This window comes from Podarcis liolepis, assembly GCF_965112155.1.
Source record: "Podarcis liolepis genome assembly, chromosome: 15".
In the NCBI taxonomy this organism is placed as follows: Eukaryota; Metazoa; Chordata; class Lepidosauria; order Squamata; family Lacertidae; genus Podarcis; species Podarcis liolepis.
In genome coordinates this window covers 23,156,210-23,174,764 of record NC_139566.1, presented here as the reverse complement: position 1 = coordinate 23,174,764, position 18,555 = coordinate 23,156,210, and the positions used below count along the sequence as shown (strand labels likewise).

At 45.4% G+C, this 18,555-nt stretch overlaps 1 protein-coding gene across 4 annotated transcripts in view; it reads right to left on the bottom strand.

Moving 5' to 3' along the window:
• Positions 1 to 875: 875 nt before the first annotated feature.
• Positions 876 to 18,555, bottom strand: part of SUDS3 (SDS3 homolog, SIN3A corepressor complex component) — a 33,510-nt gene continuing 15,830 nt past the window's right edge. For 2 of the 4 annotated variants that reach the window (XM_083478826.1, XM_083478825.1), the window contains 5 exons: positions 17,680 to 17,741; positions 15,078 to 15,099; positions 13,717 to 13,822; positions 7,483 to 7,567; positions 876 to 1,988 (listed from right to left, as the gene is read on the bottom strand). In XM_083478826.1, coding sequence (XP_083334952.1) covers positions 1,890 to 1,988; positions 7,483 to 7,567; positions 13,717 to 13,822; positions 15,078 to 15,099; positions 17,680 to 17,741 — 374 coding nt within the window. In that variant the 3' untranslated portion in view covers positions 876 to 1,889. Of the gene's footprint in view, positions 1,989 to 7,482; positions 7,568 to 13,716; positions 13,843 to 15,077; positions 15,100 to 17,675; positions 17,742 to 18,555 lie in introns of all 4 variants that reach the window. The other 2 variants (XM_083478827.1, XR_014519845.1) reach the window with 2 other exon arrangements.

Genomic DNA, 18,555 nt, shown 5'->3' with positions numbered 1-18,555 from the left:
GCAATGTAGGACAACTGCCTAAAAGCAGCACACCATGGACTAGTTACTTAAAAGGCAGCAAAAAAAAATGGGAAAGAAGTCTAGACTTGCATGCTTCTGGCTGCTCTCCACGCAGTATGTCAAGAAAGGGCTGTAGCTCAGAGGCAGGTCACATACTTGACATGCAAAAGGTCCCAGGTTCAATCCTCGGCGTCGGCTGGGAAAGGCCTCTGGGGAGCAGCTGCCAGTCAGTGCAGACAATACTGAGTCTGACGCAGCAGAAGGCAGCTTCCCATGCTCTGTAGCAGGTATTTCCAACCACTTTCACATCCTTGCTTCATTTCAATTGCACGCAATTTATTCGGGGGAACTGGGTTCTGAAGCAAAGGTGAAAAAGGCAACCATTTTGATAAGGACAGATATAAAAAGGAGGTCTCCAAGAGAGTGTTTGTAGCAAGAGAGATGGATGTACAGCTGGGTGCAGAATCCGATGCACACTTATTGGCTGGCAATGATGGGAGCCAGGCAAGCAGGCAGGCAAATGAAGTGTCAGAAAGGCCGGCTGCCTGAATCACAATCCCACAACTCCAGGGTTCAGATTAAGAGAATCTAACACGGACTTCATTGCTGTGGCATGACTGCCATCTGGCTGCAGCACACAGGAAATGAGACATGGCAGGCTCAGGCTGAATAAGGAAGGAGTGCAAAAAAACCGGACCCCCCGCAGGTGTCAAAAGGAGGGCTTTGAGGATCCATGCAATTGCTGCATCAGAAGAACGGGCAAGGATTAAAAGAGGGGGTTGATCAGGCCTGGTTCAATCAGAATTCACAACATAGGCTGGACTGGGACAGCCAACAGCGTTGGGGAGAAAAGCAGACACCACACAGCAGGTATTGAGATAAAAAGTGTTTTGCAAGCAACTTCACCACCACCGCCAGGTCATAAAAACAGTACAGCACTCTCTAAAGATTGGCACTGCACATTCCATCTGGTTCCAAGAATTACTATCCCTTGAGATTACATTGAGGGCCTCGCTGATGTGTGTTCTCTTTCTCTCACTCACTCACACACAAACACACACACGTGTCCATACAGGGCTCATGCCCTCTCCATCAGCCGCCACCCAAGAATCATCGCAGCTGCAACAACAAAGAGAGCAGCTTGTAGGACAGTCACCAGCAGTTTCCACAGCGCTGCTCACAGAACCTCCCTCCCACCCAGAGTCCAATTGTTCCTTTGATTCACCCTCCACAGGAAACACAAAGAAAACGTTGGGTTTGCTCATTGCTGGGATATACAAATGGCGACCGCCCTGCCCGCCCCTCCCCTCAAGCTTCGGAGCAATCAAGTGCGATCCCCTTAACCACACTTTCAGTAAAAGCAATTGGAAGTTCAGGACACCCAAGGACCTCGGAAAACTCCTATTTCCCTGCATGCCTAACTGCGATCAGCGTCGTTCACGGGGTCGGCTGTTTAAGAGGCACTGCGGTCGGATCTGTCCTCCATTCAGCACCTCTCAGGTGTGCAAGCTGCCCATTGCGTCTCCCCGAGGCTACCCTGCTTGCGCCTCTCAATCCAAAAAATATATATAATTTTTAAAACGATACACCGCGTGTGCTCTTCTGCAGGATATACAAGAATGGAATGGACTCGAGACCACAGGCATACATTCTTCTTTTAAGTAGTCTTTGGAAATGAGAAAGCTAAACTAGCGCTGTGGGGTGGGCTCTGGTGCACGGCGTGGGCTCACGAAAGAGAGAGGACAGCAGGAGCAACATGGGCAGCCAAACAGGCAGCATCCAAAGGATTTGAGGAGGGAGATGGACCTTCTGCTGGTTCAGACCCAGGAAGAGCAACCACAAGTCTCTGCAAGAGCTGATTGTCTTTAACACAGCGCAGGGCCAGAGAGTCACGCAGCCGAACGCCGCCGGATGACGAAGGCTCCGCGCTGGAGCTGTCCAAGGTAGATCCGCATTTTTGTGCTGTCGCTGGTTTTCCTCACCCAGATCTGCAAGGTTTTTTGTTTTGTTTTTTTGGGGAGGGGGAGACAAAAGGAAAGTCAACTTTTTGTATTTTCATCTGGGTTGGATTATAATCAGCAAAGCATCAGTTAAAAACAACAATGAAACGTCAGTAAATAGTTTGGTGAAAAATAAACCATGTTGCACCTCTTTACCCTGGCAAAGCATTATTATATTATATTATATTATATTATATTATATTATATTATATTATATTATATTATATTATATTATATTATATTATATTATATTTTAATAATAACTTTATTATTTAAATACTGCCCATTTGACTGGGATGCCCCAGCCACTCTGGGCGGCTCCCAGCAGAATATTAAAACCACGATCAAACATCAAACATTAAAAAGTTCCCTCAACAGGGCTGCCTTCAGATGTCTTCTAAAAGACAGGTAGTTGTTTATTTCCTTGACATCTGATGGGAGGGCATTCCACAGGGCGGGCGCCACTACCGAGAAGGCCCTCTGCCTGGCTCCCTGTAACCTCACTTCTAGCAAGGAGGGAACCCCTTTCCCAGGGATTCAAGGTGGCTTACACAAATTAAAACAACATTGGTAAAATACAAGAAGCTAAGAACATACAAATGGTAATTGTTAAAAACTAATTAAACACTAACAGAAATAAAATATAAAAAACAAATCTTTTAAAATACAGATAAAAAAACAAAGCACTATTAAAAGCCCTCTCCTTAAAAAAACCCAGTAATTTCCCAGAGACCTGTCAGAATAAGAGTCTTCACTGATGATACCTGAGGTATGTATTTTTAGGACCTATCTTATTTCTGTGATTGTATGTTGTTTTAAACTTTTTTTAAGGTTGTGTATTAGTTGGAACACATCCTGAGACCTTAAGGTGAAGGACGGGTGTAGCAGCAGCAACAGCAGCAGCAGTAATAATAGTAATAGTAATAGTAATAATAATAATAATAATAATAATAATAATAATAATGAGGCCTGTCTTTGTAATACAGTTAGGGCTGGCAGAGACCCATGTCTGAAACCCTGGGGAGCTGCTGCCAGTCAGTGTGTGCAACACTAAGCTGCACAGACTAATTTTCTAGCTAGGTGCAAGGCAGCTTCCTATGCTCCCCAAATTCCCTTTTTCTTGTTGGAGGTGTCGGGGATGGAACCTGGGGCCATCCTGCACCCAAGGCACGTGCACTACAGCCTCTCTCATACGGTCTTACAGCAATTATTTCATTTCCTGCTGAAATACGAAAGACAAAATGCACCTTTTCCCTAAGCTGACTTAAGAAATACGTCACGCCTACTTAAAGTGGCCGGCGCCAGAAGAATCCTTCTCCCCAAGTTTGGGCACGTCTCCGGTGACAGGGCGAGTTGGGACTTAATTTCAATTATGCGGGCACCTAACCGCATTAAGATGCTTATTGTTAATGTTAATAAGAGTGAAATTGCTAAATTTGATTTAAGGTTATGTTCTAATGCATCTCTCGGTACGACGTTGCAAGCTCATTTGAATAATCACCCACTGAACATAATGACATCTTTGTGACTAGTTTCATTATTAATTGAAAGAGACACTTTGAATAGCAGCCATAACTCACGAGCCTGAGCGAGCCGTACAAAATGTTTTCCTTTTAATTGCCCACTTGTTTCAGTTCCCATGTTTTGCTCAAGGCAGGGTTTTTATGCAGCTTTGTGGAGTTTGAAGGGGCCACGAGGATCATCTAGCTCAACCCCATGCAATGCAGGAATCTTTGTGCCCAATACGAGGCTTGAACCCACGGCACCAAGATCAAGAATCTCACGCTCTACGTGATAGAGTGGCTTGCCAAATTATTGGAGTACTACAATATATCCAAAACAATGGGAGAAATTGGAGGGATCTCAAAAGAGAAGATAGACAAGGGTTGGAAGGTGTTTAAAGGATACTTGCAAAACCATATTGAAAAATCAGAACTCCTATTAGAATAAACAAGTTCCGTTTTAAATACTGAAATACTAAATAAGATGGATAACAATGTGTAATAGAAAAAGAAGCATGAAATTAGGTTAAAGGTGTGTGAAAGAAAGTAATAGAAGTGGAAAGAAATTGCAATTGAGTAGACTGGAAGTCTAACACAAAGATGGGGTGAGGGGTGGTGGATGGGGATGGGAAAAGGAATTATTTGTGGGATTGAGTGTAGGTATGTTTGAACATTTTTAAGGATTGTATGAAATGTATGTTTGTATGCTTGTATATTTGCAACATGTGTGTATTAATGCTGAATTATTTTAACAATAAAAACTTTTTTTAAAAAAAGAATCTCATGCTCTACGTGAGCTACCCCACATGTATGGAGAAAGGCAGATAAAAATGTAAGAGAAGATTTGACAGAATTGCTGTGTCTTTTCCCTTTACCTGTGCGAATAGCAACCTTGCCAATAAGCTGCTGAGGCACATAGACTCAGAGTTGGAACGGACTGTGAGGACTATTCTAACCCAACCGCCTGCAATGCAGGAATCTCTCGCCCAGTGTGGGGCTCGAACGCACAACCCTGAGGTTAAGAGTCTCATGCTCTACCAACTGAGATACAGTGGTACCTCGGGTTACATACGCTTCAGGTTACATACGCTTCAGGTTACAGACTCCGCTAACCCAGAAATAGTGCTTCAGGTTAAGAACTCTGCTTCAGGATGAGAACAGAAATTGTGCTCCGGCAGTGCGGCGGCAGCAGGAGGCCCCATTAGCTAAAGTGGTCTTCAGGTTAAGAACTGTTTCAGGTTAAGAATGGACCTCCGGAAAGAATTAAGTACTTAACCCGAGGTACCACTGTAAACAGATGAAGATTATTTTGCTTCCTTGGCCCCTTTTGTGAAATACGGGATGAGCCAGGAAGTGTGGCCACTGGTCTTTGGTTAAGAACGCAGGGGGGAGTTTTATACAGAGTTGGACTACTGGTTCATTTAGCTCCGAACCATCTGCACTGGCTGGCAGTGGCTCTCTCCAAGGTTTTAGGAAGGGATCCTTCTTTTGCTAGCCGTACCTGGGGATGCTGGAGATTGAAAATGGGCTCTTCTGCATGCAAATCAGAGGCTCTACCACTGAGCCAAGGCCTTTCCTTTAAAAAAGAGAGTAAGAGTCTAGTCCTCATGGTTCTTACTAAAGGGCTGGATTAAATAGGAACATGGGAGGCTGTCAAATGTCAATCAGAACCTCTAGCTCGGCACTGTCCATCTAGAGAGCACCAAAGCCATAAAATGGGTGCTTCCCAACAATTTCCTGTTGGTATTTCTACCTGGCTGGGTTGGAGTCAGCGGCAAACCAAGCCAAGGAGAATAAAATCCAGAACAAAAACACATGCAACCAACCGGGTAGAGAGGAAAGCAGAAACAGTCTGAGCAACTACAGCTCAAATCTTATGCTGCCCTACTCTTCTTTGAAGGAAGGTACAGAATAGAAATCTAGTAAGTAATAAAAGAATTCAGCAGAGGGGTGGTGGAGGTATAAACGACTGCTAGACTTTTGAAAAGCTGGGATCAAGTTCATCAACTTTGCTGAATAATTAAACTCAATAGTTTTAATTGGATTTTGACTAATTGTGCAATTAATTGTTACTGGTTTGATTTTTATTGTGTTATTATCTTCCGTAGTGGGTTATGCCAACCACTATTCTGACTGCTTTTTATAGGGTAGGAGGTACTGGGGATGAGTTTAGGAAAGCAAGGGAGGAGGAGGCCTGGAAAAAAAAAATCTCCTGGTCTAGACCAGGGTTTCCCAAACTTGGGTTTCCAGCTGTTTTTGGACTACAACTCCCATCATCCCTAGCTAGCAGGACCAGTGGTCAGGGATGATGGGAACTGTAGTCCAACAACAGCTGAAGACTCGTGTTTGGGAAACCCTGGTCTAGACCAAACCCCCAATGCATTCACCAAGGTCTCCCTGACTCGCTTTAACTGAAGATGCGGCAATTATTTTTCCAAAGGGAGGATCAGATGATGTGCGCAAGCCAAGAATGAGCTACATTTATGGGGTTCAGGAAGGTTTGGAACAGTCTCTAAGAGGCCTTGCAGGTGATGCCTGGTCGCCACTGGCCTCTGCCAGGGCCTTTTTGATGGTGGCTCCATGTTTGTAAAATCCCCTCCCTGGTAAAGTGTATCTGCCTGTGCCATTGACATTCCGCAGAAATGGTGAAAATGTTGCTATTTGCACCCAAACATTTGATGGCTGAAGGATATTGCTACCGGCAACCCTGAAATCACTGGGTTTTTTAAAGTGTTTTCAGAATGTTTTCAAATTGTTTTATTGATGTGTCTGCCACCCTGGGCTCTTTCAGGAAGAAGTGTGGGATATAAATTCAATCCATCAGCTGTCAGCTCTTGGCACATAAACTGGGATGGAGAACTAGATAAAGAGCTTCGCTTAGTTACGGAAGAGTAATTGTGTTTTAAAAAAATATATGGTCAGATGAAGAGTTTCGGCTTAATAAATGCATCTCACTTCCAATTCCCGAAGCTCTGCCACCAATTGCTGCCATGCAATTGACTAGACAGAAGATTCAGTACCATATTTTTCGCTCTATAGGACACACCCAACCATAGGACGCACCTTGTTTTAGAGGGGGAGAACAAGAGAAAAAAAAATCTCCCCCTCTCTGCTCAGCGCCCCTTCAGCGAAGCGGCAGGAGAAACGGAGCCCCTTCCATTTCTCCTCCCACTTCGCTGAAGGGGCGCTGAGCAGCTCTCCCTCTCTGCTGACGCCAGGAGAGTCTTGCTCTCCCGGCTTCAGTAAAAGGAACCTGAAGCCTTTGGAGCGCAGCGCAAGTTCCCACTGTGCTCCAAAGGCTTCAGGAATAGCCGCCTGAAGCCTTTGGAGCGCAGCGGGAACTCGCACTGTGCTCCAAAGGCTTCGGGTTCCTTTCGCTGACCCAAAGCCTTCAGAGAGCAACGCGAGTTCCTGCTGAAACTCTAAAGGCTTCAGGAGGCTATCCCTGAAGCCTGGAGAGCGAGAGGGGTCAGCGAAAGCAACTTAAAGCCTCCGGAGCGTGGAGGGAGCGCTCCCTCTGTGCTTCGGAGGCTTCGCGTTGCTATCGCTGAAGCCAAGGAGCCTGCATTCGCTCCATAGGACGCACACACATTTCCCCTTAATTTTTGGAGGGGGAAAAGTGCATCCTATAGAGCGAAAAATACGGTATTTTGCTCGAAAAGCTGCATTCAACCTGCCACTGGAAAAGTCAGGTGGCTACATAAACAAGCACACTTCGCTTGTGTGCATACCATAATTTAAAGCACAGTGCCGCCGCCCGGCAAAGAATTCTGAGAACTATAGTTTACCCCATGGAGCTACAATTCCGAACACCTGTAACAAACTACAGTTTCCATAATTCGGGGGGGGGGGAGGTGTACACAGCCAGAGGCAAGAAAATTAATAATATTTTGTCATGGTCCACAGCCCCATTGAATGCCAACCCCTTAGGCTTCACACCGAGCATCTGCCTGCAAAACTCACTGAAGACCAGAGCTTACCTCATTGGCTCCCACGGAACTGATCACACAGCTGATTTTGGTGTTCTCTTTCGACTCCAGATAAATAGCCTGGCTTTTGTGATACCTGCAAGTAAATGTTAAGAGCTGTGAGTCTACTTGACACTCTGAGACCGCCCAGCTTACAAAAATCATCCTCTGTCCCCCACTCCCCGCAAATGAGAATGAGCCATTTGCCTCCCAAAAAAGGAACATTTTAATCCAGGGGCAGTTGATGTTGTGCCTTGCAAATGTTGCTGGACTCTAAACTCCCATCATGCCCAGCCAGCAAGGTCAATGGTCAGGGATTATGGGCCACCAGATTGGCTACCCCCGTCATCACACACCCACTCATTTTGCTTTGACCTTAACAGCTATTATTTATGCCTTGACACTTGAGATTTCGTATTTTTAGGGGCCTCTCCCACTTTTGCGATTGTCATTTGCTTTTAATGTTGTATTTCAAATTGTTGCGACCCACCCTGGGAACCTGGGGGTGAAGGCGGTTAATAAATAAATACTAATAATTTATAAAAGTGTTCTGGGTGCAAGACTATCTCATTCAGAGGCACAACTAGCAACTCGGGAGAAGGGCAGAATGGATGCAACAGGGTGAAGACCTGGCCATAACACAAAAAGCTTTTGATAGTGTACTGTGGTACAAATGCAGTAATGCCCTTTGTCTGCAAACTATGAGCAATGCAGCTGACTCATTCCCCTCTCTAAACTGTGGTTTAGCATTCAAGAATTCTTCAAATGTATAAACACAACAGCATTCCACAGACTACACCGGCCGCTTTCTCCTGCTTCAAATTTATTATGGCTTCTGCTTTTTTAAGGTTTAATGGCAGCCAGTGTGCTCTTCACTGAAGGGAATACTGATGAAATGTAGCCATTAGCAAAGGGGCTTATAAGTGCAGACAAGATGCGGAGAGAGAAATGGGAAATTTGGGGTTATCAGATAGTCTGTATGTGCTATATCTCTCTTTTTTTAAAATTATATGCAAGAAAAACTACAGGAGTTCAATATAGGACCCAAACTGGAGTTCAACAGAGCCTCATATTCAAAAGGGGAAATGGTGGATTGTCCAGAAACCAAATCCATGTGTTTATTGCATGCTGTGGGAAAAACAATCTTTATTAAATTTCTCAGTGATCCAAACACTGCAGCCTCTAGGCCACGAACAATAAAACATGAAATAACAAACCAACAGGTGACTAATAATCAACAAAGAAATCAGTCAAACAGTTAATTTGAACCTGCCACCCCCGCACTCCACCATCAATTTATATAGGGAGCAAAATAATAAAAATACATTAAGTAGTTTTAAAGATCTCTTAAAAGCTTCCCTGAGCTTCTCTCAGGGAAAAGGATCTCCTTTGCTGGGTGCTGAAATGCAATTAACACAGGTGCCAAGTGAGCTTCCTGAGGGCAGCATTCTACAAAGCAGGAAGGGGGCAGAAACCAATGCAAAGACCCTCTCTGCATAGTTTACACCATCTGTGTTGAATCCATCAGAGTTCTATTTAACGTCGTGTCCGAGGGCAAAATGTGGCGAGGTGCCAGTCACAGGATTAACAATGTGAATCGTATTTTAAAAGTAATGTAAGATCTCCCTTGCACCTGCAATCTGCTTTTTTAAAGCCACTAATGCAATTGCTAATTGTGCAAAATGAAGACTTCTCTCATTTAGCCCCCCGATTCTGGTGTTATGAAAACGTGTGGGCGGAGAGAAAAGACATCACTCAAATCTGCACACCACCTATGCGCTCATCATTTGATGGACATCTTTTACATTCTATTCTCCAATCATGTCACAATAGCGCACGATTTCCAGCAGCCACGTTATCACAGAGCAAACAGAGCGTGCTTGCTATAAACTGGGGATACACAGGATGGTGAAAAAGCGGACCCGAGTTCCTGCACACAGTCTGCATTTCAGCCACCAAGACACCTTTTTAATTACAAAGAGTTTGCTGGATCAGGCCAATGGCCCATCCAGTTCTCCATCCTGTTCTCACAGCGGCTGACCATCAGAAGCCTGTAAGAAACCCTCATGCAGGATCTGAGCACAAAAGCCCTCTCCCCTCTTGTGTTTTCCAGCAGCTGATATCCAGAAACATTTCTGCCTCCAACCACGGAGACAGAACATAGCCACCATGGCAAGTAGCCACAGAGAGCTTTCTCCTCCATGAATTTGCCTAATCCTCTTCTAAAGCCATCTAGGTTGGAGGCTTTAAAAGAAGGTTAGGCAAATCTGTGGAGGGCAAAAGCTATATGCTCTGCTTTCAGAGTTTTGCAAGGAAGAAATCTGCCAAATACGAATAAAAAGGTCACAGGGAAGTCATTCTTTTGCCACCAGGAGGAAGGAAGGATAGGAAGAAAGAAGGACAGAAGGAATATAGAAAAAAGGGAGCATTCAATTCTCAGGCTGACGTTTCATTCCATTTTGACACTTGGCAGATTTTAATATGCACTCAAAATGTTGTCCTCCCACACCAAGAAGTTATTTTTAAAGTATTAACTACCCTGGTGAGGCATCATTACAATCAATAACCAAAAAAGAAATCTTACAGCAAAGGGTGGGGGAGTGCAGTGTTGATCTTGAGGAATAGGAATGCTAGGAAAGGGGAAGGAAAAGGGCCAACAGTGACACTCAGAAGGAAATCAAGCCGTTAACAGCAAGGTGAAATCGAGACACACATATATATACCATCCTGGGGGCATGGAAAGCCAGTGCGATGGGGCAGAGAGTATTTGACTCAACATTTCGATGCCCTGTTCAGCCACGGTGGTCAGGCATTTCCCTTAGCCATAAGCCTGCCTTGCAGGGAGGCTGGTGAGCACATGAACATGCCCCACATGTTCCCCACACCACCACTGAGCTTCTTGGAGGACAATGCCGTGTTTTCCCCTGGTAGGTAGAAAGCTGCCTTCCACTCAGGCAGACCACTGCTCCATCTAGATCAGTGTTGTCAACACTGACTGGCAGCAGCTATCTTCCAGGATTTCAGACAGGCTGCCTCTCCCAGCCCTAACTGGAGATGCCGGGGACTGAACCAGGGACCTTCTGTATGCCAAGCAGATGCTCTACCCCTGAGCTACGGCCCTTCCCTTGTACAGACCCATTCACAGCCCAGCTTAAATAAGGCGTGTGGGTTGGGTCTTCTTTCTGCAGGCAATCTCACAGAAAACTTTCCTCGAGCGAGATCAAGGATGGCTTCCAGCACAGAGCAGGCAAAGAGCCTATTCGGTTTAAGAAGCCGAGTCTCGAATGGGAGAAAGTACGGAATGCAACTGGGATGACTGAAACCCCCTTCAACGCTAATTAGCTGATGAGTTCAGACAACCGCCCATATGGCAAGTACACTAATGCTGAAGGTTTTAATTAAATTTCACTGCAAAGGATTAGGCAGAGTAGGATCCAGCTAAACAGCACTGTGAGAAAAAGGGCTTTCGGCTTTGCAAAGGTACTCCCCTACTCCCCTCCTCCTTGCGCACCTGTCTGGGCTTCCCTAAATCCTGTTTAGGGTTCCCTCAAACTTCCAGAGCAAAGCGAGCCAGTGTGGCGTAGTGGTTAGTGTGTGGGACTGGGACCTGGGAGACCAGGGTTCAAATCCCCACTCAGCCAGTCGCTTTCTCACACTTAGCCCTGCCTTCACAGCAGTGTTGTGAGGATAAAATGAGGAGAGCTATGAATACCACCTTGAGCTCCTTGGAGAAGAAGGGAGCTATAAATCCCTATGTCTATTGTTGGATGAGCTCAATGAAATATTTGGGAGCTGCTGCCATATTTGGGAGCCCTGCTATATTCTGCAGACCAGTCTGGATTCTTACATAAAGGGGTGGTCTCTAAAAGGCACATTACTGCTAAAAACACGCAAACCATTTCCTCCCAAGCCTCCTCTCATGGAAAATAATTTCTGATTTCATTCTGCCACCTTGTGGCAAAAATGCTTCTGAGAATGAGAATAAAAGATGTAGTGTTCCAATTCTATATACTCACTTAATTTACAAATCCATTCTCCTTTTGTTGGTGTTAAAAAGTTAAGAATGGAGTGGAACTTTTTTGAAGATTATATGTCAAAATATTGTTCTAAAAATGACGTGCTAATAGGCTTAGAATAAAAAAAGTAAGCAATAACAAAACCAATAAAGAAAGAAGGAAAAATCAGAATTTAACAAAAATAATTTATTATAGAATGCAAGGGGGAAAAGGTAGAAAGAAATATAAAGAAGTTGAATTGCTGTGGAGGGAAGTAGAGGGTGGGTGGTGGGTTTTATAATTAAGTGTATAATTATGCAGCTGTTGTAATTTTGATATTATATTTTATGTGAGGGAATCATTGGGAATTTTGGTTATTATCTATATATGTTAAGTTTCAATGAAGATTTTTTGGGGGAAACGTAGTGTTCCAGAACTTCTGTTGTAACTTTGACCTGAACCCCTAAAAAACGGGGGTAGATCACTGCCAGATTTTAATTCTGAAAGTAGATCACAATCTCTCGGGAGTTGGCCACCCCTGTGTTAGTGGATCGGTGATCAATTTAGATGCCCTCCAATGTGATGATTCCAGATGCTGCAGGACAACTTGCCACAAACAGGATCTGAGTGTCAGAGCGATTCTTCCCTCCGGCAATTTCCAGCAACTGGTATTCAGACACATTACTGCCTCCAAAAGTGGAAGAACATAACCATCAGGGTTAGAAGCTGCTGATTGCTATGCTAAGAGGATATGGCTACCATGTGCTCTACTATTGAGCTGCCTATAAGAACACAGGAATAGCCTGGCTACTGGAACAGGCTGGTGGTCTACCTAGACCAGCATCCTATTCTCACAGTGGCAGACCATGTCTGTGAGAAATGCACATTGGTGCCTCCTCTGGAGGAGGAGAATATGATTACTCCTGTCTGAATGGAGGATAGAGAGGGGTGTGCAAGTATAGAAACTAGCCTACTGTAGAGATAAAATTCACATTAATCACTCAGCCCACTTTTTGCCTCTGGCCCCAACTTCTGCATGTGGCCCTCGGGAGGCTGTCCAGATGTGAATGTGGCCCTTGGGCTGCAGAAAGGTTCCCTACCCTTGCTGGAAAGGGATGAGCAGGCAAGCCCAGGGGTACCTTTCATGGCCTGACTAAAGGCACATAAGACTGCAATGCCCTCCAGTCACTGATTGGGTAATGTAAGGAATCAGATCTACTCTACACCTTCTGGTTATTAAGCACTGTGGCCAGAAAAAAACAGAAAAAGAAAAAAAAAACCTGCTTGTTGGAAGCAGGTGAGAGGGAAAGGGGGAGTAAGATGAGAGATGCAGAACATAAAAAGAGGAGTGCAGTACCCCCTGGTAGAAGCCTTTACATATCTTAGGGCTAGGCCAACAATTATCCGGAAAAACCATTTCCTGATAATTCTTTACAAGTCTTCTTGAAGTGCTGGGAGAATTCCCACCCCCACCAAAAAAAATCATATTCAACTATATGCCCCACCCGACCTCTTCGGACTGTGAATGAAGTAGCACAGTTGTTCATCCTGCCTTAATTATATTTAGTTTTGATATTGTGGAAGCGAACCCTTGTAGAACTGAGCAGGGAGGACGATGGGAAGAAGACTAGAATTAGTCAGCTCTGCCCTATTATTGACTCTGGCGCCACCTACTGTTGGTCTCCCTGCTGTCCAGCCTACCATTCTCAAGGGGCCCCAGTCAACACTGCATGAGTATGAACCAACAACTGAGCTTAATTCCATGTTAGCAGAGTCAAAATTTTATCAGTTGAGAACTCTCTTGGGGGGGGGGGCACCTCAAAACTGTTGAAGAATTCCACTCCTCTCCCGTCCACATTTCACAACGCGCAAATAGGATGGAGAATTTCTGAGAGGTCATTTTCCACTTCACCCTGAAAGAAGTCCTAAAACATCTGGAGGGCCGAGTTTGCCTATGCCTGGCTTACACCAAGTCAAGTCAGTGGTTCTCCAGGGTTTTGGACAGGAGACTCTCCCATCCTATTTGGAGATGTTGGAGACTGGACCTGGGACCTTTTGAAGCCACAACAGATGCTCTGACCACTGTGATACAACCCTTCCAACACTGTACATAGAAGGGGTAAGGCTCCTGGATGTTCCTCCATGAAATTGCTCCTTCTTTGGCCCTTTCTATCCTTTGATCCTGGCCATCTCTAATGCCGCTACAGCTCAGAAGGCCGTGACAATCAGAACACCCCGCACCGAGTCTTACCATCTTTTATCGTAGTACAATTTGCCATCTTCTATCCTTGCCTCAAACCGCTGTGCTGGGGATTCGGCAGGCGTGGCCGGCAGGTGTTCTGGTGATGAAGGAGACGCTGGAATAGAAGAGTGAACTCTATACACAGTCTAACCCCTACGCAGCAGCTTATGATTCAGGCAACACTGAGAGACTGCTGGGACCTTAAGCCGACAGTGGGAAGTAAAAGTATTAAGCTTTGTGAGCAGAACACAGGCAGAGATCCGGTTTGATTTGTGCAGGTCTACCTTGCAGAGAGTGTCAACCGGACACCCTCCAGATGTTTTTGGGCTACAACTCTCATCAGCCCCAGCCAGAACAGCTGTGCTAGCTGCAGCTCATGGGAATTAACATTCCCAAACATCTGGAGAGCACCAGGTTGGCTGAGCCCTGTATTGGTGCTCCTCCAGATGTTGGTGGACTTTAGCTCCATCAACCCTGAACACTGACTGGGGCTGATGTGAGCTGCAACTCCAATAACATCTGACTGCCCATGTCCTGTATTATCTACTTAGATTAAGAGCTGCTCCCCAGGGTTCTCAGAACCCTACAAATGCAAAGCAAGTGGGTTGCCTCCACGGATTCTAGGGATCCAGCATGGCGCAAGGTTTAGAGTGGGGGCAGGGAGCCCAGGGCCCTCCAGGTATTTGCTGGACGGCCCATTATCTCTGACCATCAGGCTATGTTGGCTGAAGTCAATGTGGGTTCCACAGCTAGGAATGGCTACACTGAACTCTGGCTCCTTTCCAGTTTTGAGTTTCTGTTTCCCCCCTCTGCATAGCTGGGAATTTTGGGGGACCTGTTAGCACTGGGAGATGTGAGAGTTCCAGTCAAAACAGCAAAAGAAAGCTTTTTGATAGCAACATTCATCCAAGCATTCTGCTATTTCTAGCACAGCGGTTATCAACCTGCAGGTCCCCAGATGTTGTTGGACATCAACTCTCATCATCCCTGAGCTCTGGCTGTGCTAGCTAGGGGTGATGGGATTTGTAGTTCAACAACATCTGGGGACCCACAGGTTGAGAAAGGCTGCTCTAGCATAAAGCAGTCTACGATAACAATGCAGAAGGCTACTTTAGATCAGGTCAGGTTGTTTGATCCTCCAGCCCAGTTTTACCTTCTCTGACCATCAAAAGTTCTCCTGGGTCTCCAGCAGAAGTACTTCCACCATCCCTTACTGCTTGGCGTCCTTTTAGCCAGAAATGCTGAATGTTGAGCTTGGGACCTTCTGCCCGAAAGGCAGGGGCTCCATCACTGAGTTACACACCTTCCTATCTCCTAAGCCATTTTTTGAACACACTAGGAAACCTTATTGGGGTGGGGATGCCACTTACCTGGCCGTTTAGGTGATTTAAGCTATAAAAAGGAAGAACAAGAAAGTTGTTTTAGTGACTCCCTACAAGAACATAAACCGGAAGAGAAATAACTGACCTAACAGAACATTTCATGGAGGCCAACATGTCTTCTGAATGGGGATCTTTATTCCCAGCTGGCAAGTTCCAAAGACCTCAGATGCCCGCTCCGCAGTAACCCACAGCAGGCTTTTAGTGTGGCTGCCTCCACTCTGTGGAGCAGAGAACAGCTGAAGATGTTTTTGTTCCAACAGGTTTCCCCAGATGGATAAATGATGCTTTACCATGAATGTTTGCTTTGCATGGTTTTGGTTCTGCTTTAAATGTATTTGTTGTCTTTGTGTGTTTAACAGCTTTTAATTATTCTTATTGTACATGGTCTTAAGATAGTCATTTTCAAGGAAATTTAAAAATCATTAATAGTAATTAATCTGAATTAGGTTGAAATGATGCTATACACACACACACACACACAGGCAACTCCCCATTTATGCGGGGGTTATGTTCTGAGGCACCGCACATTTAAAAGAAATCGCGTATATTGGGAACACCATTAAAAAATCAAACACGACAAACATTGCCTCCAAACCTCCTTGCCCAAACTCCAAATCTCCATAGGACTCAAAGATCAGTGCAAGGGCTCCTGGGATTGCACTTGCAAAGGCTATTGGGACTGCTAGACACTGTTTTCGCGCCATTTTTGCCACTTCCGGGTTCGTGGGGATACGTGTGCGCATTGAATGTGTGTAAACGGGGGGTTGCCTGTAGTACATACACACACTTGCTTTTTAAAAATAATGTTTTTAAATGTGCAACTCTTATGTTTGTAACCTCCGCAGATTTTTGTATTAGGTTGTAAATCACTTCAGAATGCCTCATGGGAAGCAATTCAAGTATTAAATTACTAATAATCTATTCCGACTGGCATCATGACTAGTGTTATTTCATTTTGGGCTGCAAATCTTTGGATACGTTTATTTATTAAAAGGATTTTTATGCCGCCCTCTCACAAAATATCAGAACAGTTTTCACTAACATAGAACATTTTAAAAAATGAATGTAGTACAGAATTAATATCAGTACAGTGGTACCTCTGGTTGCGTATGGGATCCGTTCCGGAGGTCCAGCTGGATCCTGAGGTTTTCACAATTGGAGAGACCACTTCAGCAGTAGAGCGCTTCTGCACATGCGGCAAAATGCCGGAAAAATGCTTCCGGGTTTGCCGCTTACGCATCCTGAAGTTTTCGTAATCGGAGGGATACGTAAGCAGAGGTACCACTGTATATTATTAATATTTTAATATTAATTCAGTAGTGCATTTAATTTTTTAAAAAATGTTCTACCTACGATAATACGTCTCACTAATCCACCAGCCAGTCGTATTCAGTCTAAGCTACAGTGGTGCCTCGCAAGACGAAATTAATTCGTTCCGCGAGTTTTTTCGTCTAGCGAATTTTTTGTCTTGTGAAGCACGGTGTCGGAAAAGTTTTGGAAAAGCTTCAAAAATCACCAAAAACCTCAAAAAAGGCTACTACACCGCGTTCTATGAGTTGCTCCTCGAAGTCAAGTCGCAACTGTATTAACGGTGTTAAGAAAAAGGAAACAAACTTGCAAGACGTTTTCGTCTTGCGAAGCAAGCCCATAGGGAAATTCGTCTTGCGAAGCAGCTCAAAAACCGCAAAACCCTTTCGTCTAGCGAGTTTTTCGTCTTGCGAGGCATTCGTCTTGCGGGGCACCACTGTACAGCGATTCTCCACCCCTAAGGACAGGGTTTGGGGCAGGCTGACTGTAACCAGAAAGCCTCCTGTCTACTGACTTCCACAACTGCCTTTAGAGTCTCTGCCCAGAGTTTCTGGCTCCTTCTACATTTTAGGTCCTAGGTGGCTCTCTGGTACCCATTTTTTCTTGGAAACAGAGAAAAACTAAGAGCTGTGAGCAATGTTCGGCAGCACTGATGTCAAGAGACGACAGGGGATACTGGCCTGCTCTTCTGACAACCAAGAGAGAATGTCCATTCACCTTGGACATTCTCTTTAGCAACTCTTGGGACTCAGGTTCAGGCCACTACCCTCACTGTCCTTGCTTTGAGCCCTCAAGTGTTTTGCCTAGTACACGCCCTTCAACTGAGATCATGCTTTTTGCTTGTCAGGATGGGGGTGGGTGGAGAGGGGCATGTGAGCTTGCATAGAAGCTAGTCTACTGTACTGATCCAAAATTTACATTCATTGCTCCACCCACTTTTGCCTCTGACCACACCCACCATTGGCATATGCCACCACCTCCCACCCCCAAAGATCGCCCAGAAAGGAATGCGGCCCTGAGAGCCAGTGTGGTGTAGCGGTTAAGTGTCAGGCTAGGACCTGGGGGAACAGGGTTCAAATCCCCACTCAGCCATGAAGCTCATTGTGTGACAATAAGCCAATCACTCTTTCTCAGCCTAACCTCCCTCCCAGGGTTTTTCTTGGGATTAAATGAAGAGGGGGAGAAGCATGTAAGCCATCTTGAGTGCTATGGAGAAAAAGGAGGGGCTTGTCTGAATAAATGAATAAAAGTAAATCACACCCAATGTACGCTAAGCACTTACCTTATTGAGAATCCTCAGATCCTCCATTATCTGTTCGTCTGTTAGCAGGTAATTTAGCTGAGGTAATCCAAATTAAGGGGGAAGTAACTTTGGAACCATGTACAAAAATGTGGCTTGCATCTCCTGGGCAGAATTTAGCCCAGGAGCAACACCCCTCTTTGTGGCTACTTCTGGGTCTCTCCTTTGCGGGGCATATCGCAGACGTGCCACAGAAGGTTCACTTGCTATGGCAGGAGAACTATTAAGCAGGCAAAGGCCGACTCTGGCTGCTAGCACTATACGGAACAGTTCACAGGGGGAGAACCCCAGGAAAGCCCCATCGCCTTGAAGCAGGCAGGACTGAGCCAAAGGGGTGTGGAGGGGACTTGTCCCAGTGAACAGAACCAAGCAAAGCCCCTGCTCTGAAGCAAAAGGGAGGAGCAACGGTGCCCCTGGATAACCTCCACCAGTAAAGGAGGATGGAGTTGCCACCTAGATGCTTTCATGGAAAGCCCATCGGGAGAACCTGATCACAAGAGGACTCTCCCCTCCTATGGCTTCCAGCAACTGGCATTCAGAAGTTTGCTGCCTCCGACTGCAGACGCAGAGCATAGCAGCCATTGATACCAATCTACCTTCTGCCCACCCATCTGGAGAACATAGGAAGCTGTCTTACAGTGGGCCAAGCTAATGTCCTGCTCTGACTTGCAGCAGCTCTCCATAATTTCAGGCACAGCATCTTTCCCCCCATCACCTGCTACTTAATGCTCATTAACTAGACATGTCAGAGGCTGAACTTGGGATCTCCTGCAAGAAGAGCTATGGTGCAATGACCAGGCGCATTGGGCCCCACTGTCAGCCAATATGCTGTGCAGCCGCACATAGCAGGGGAAGATT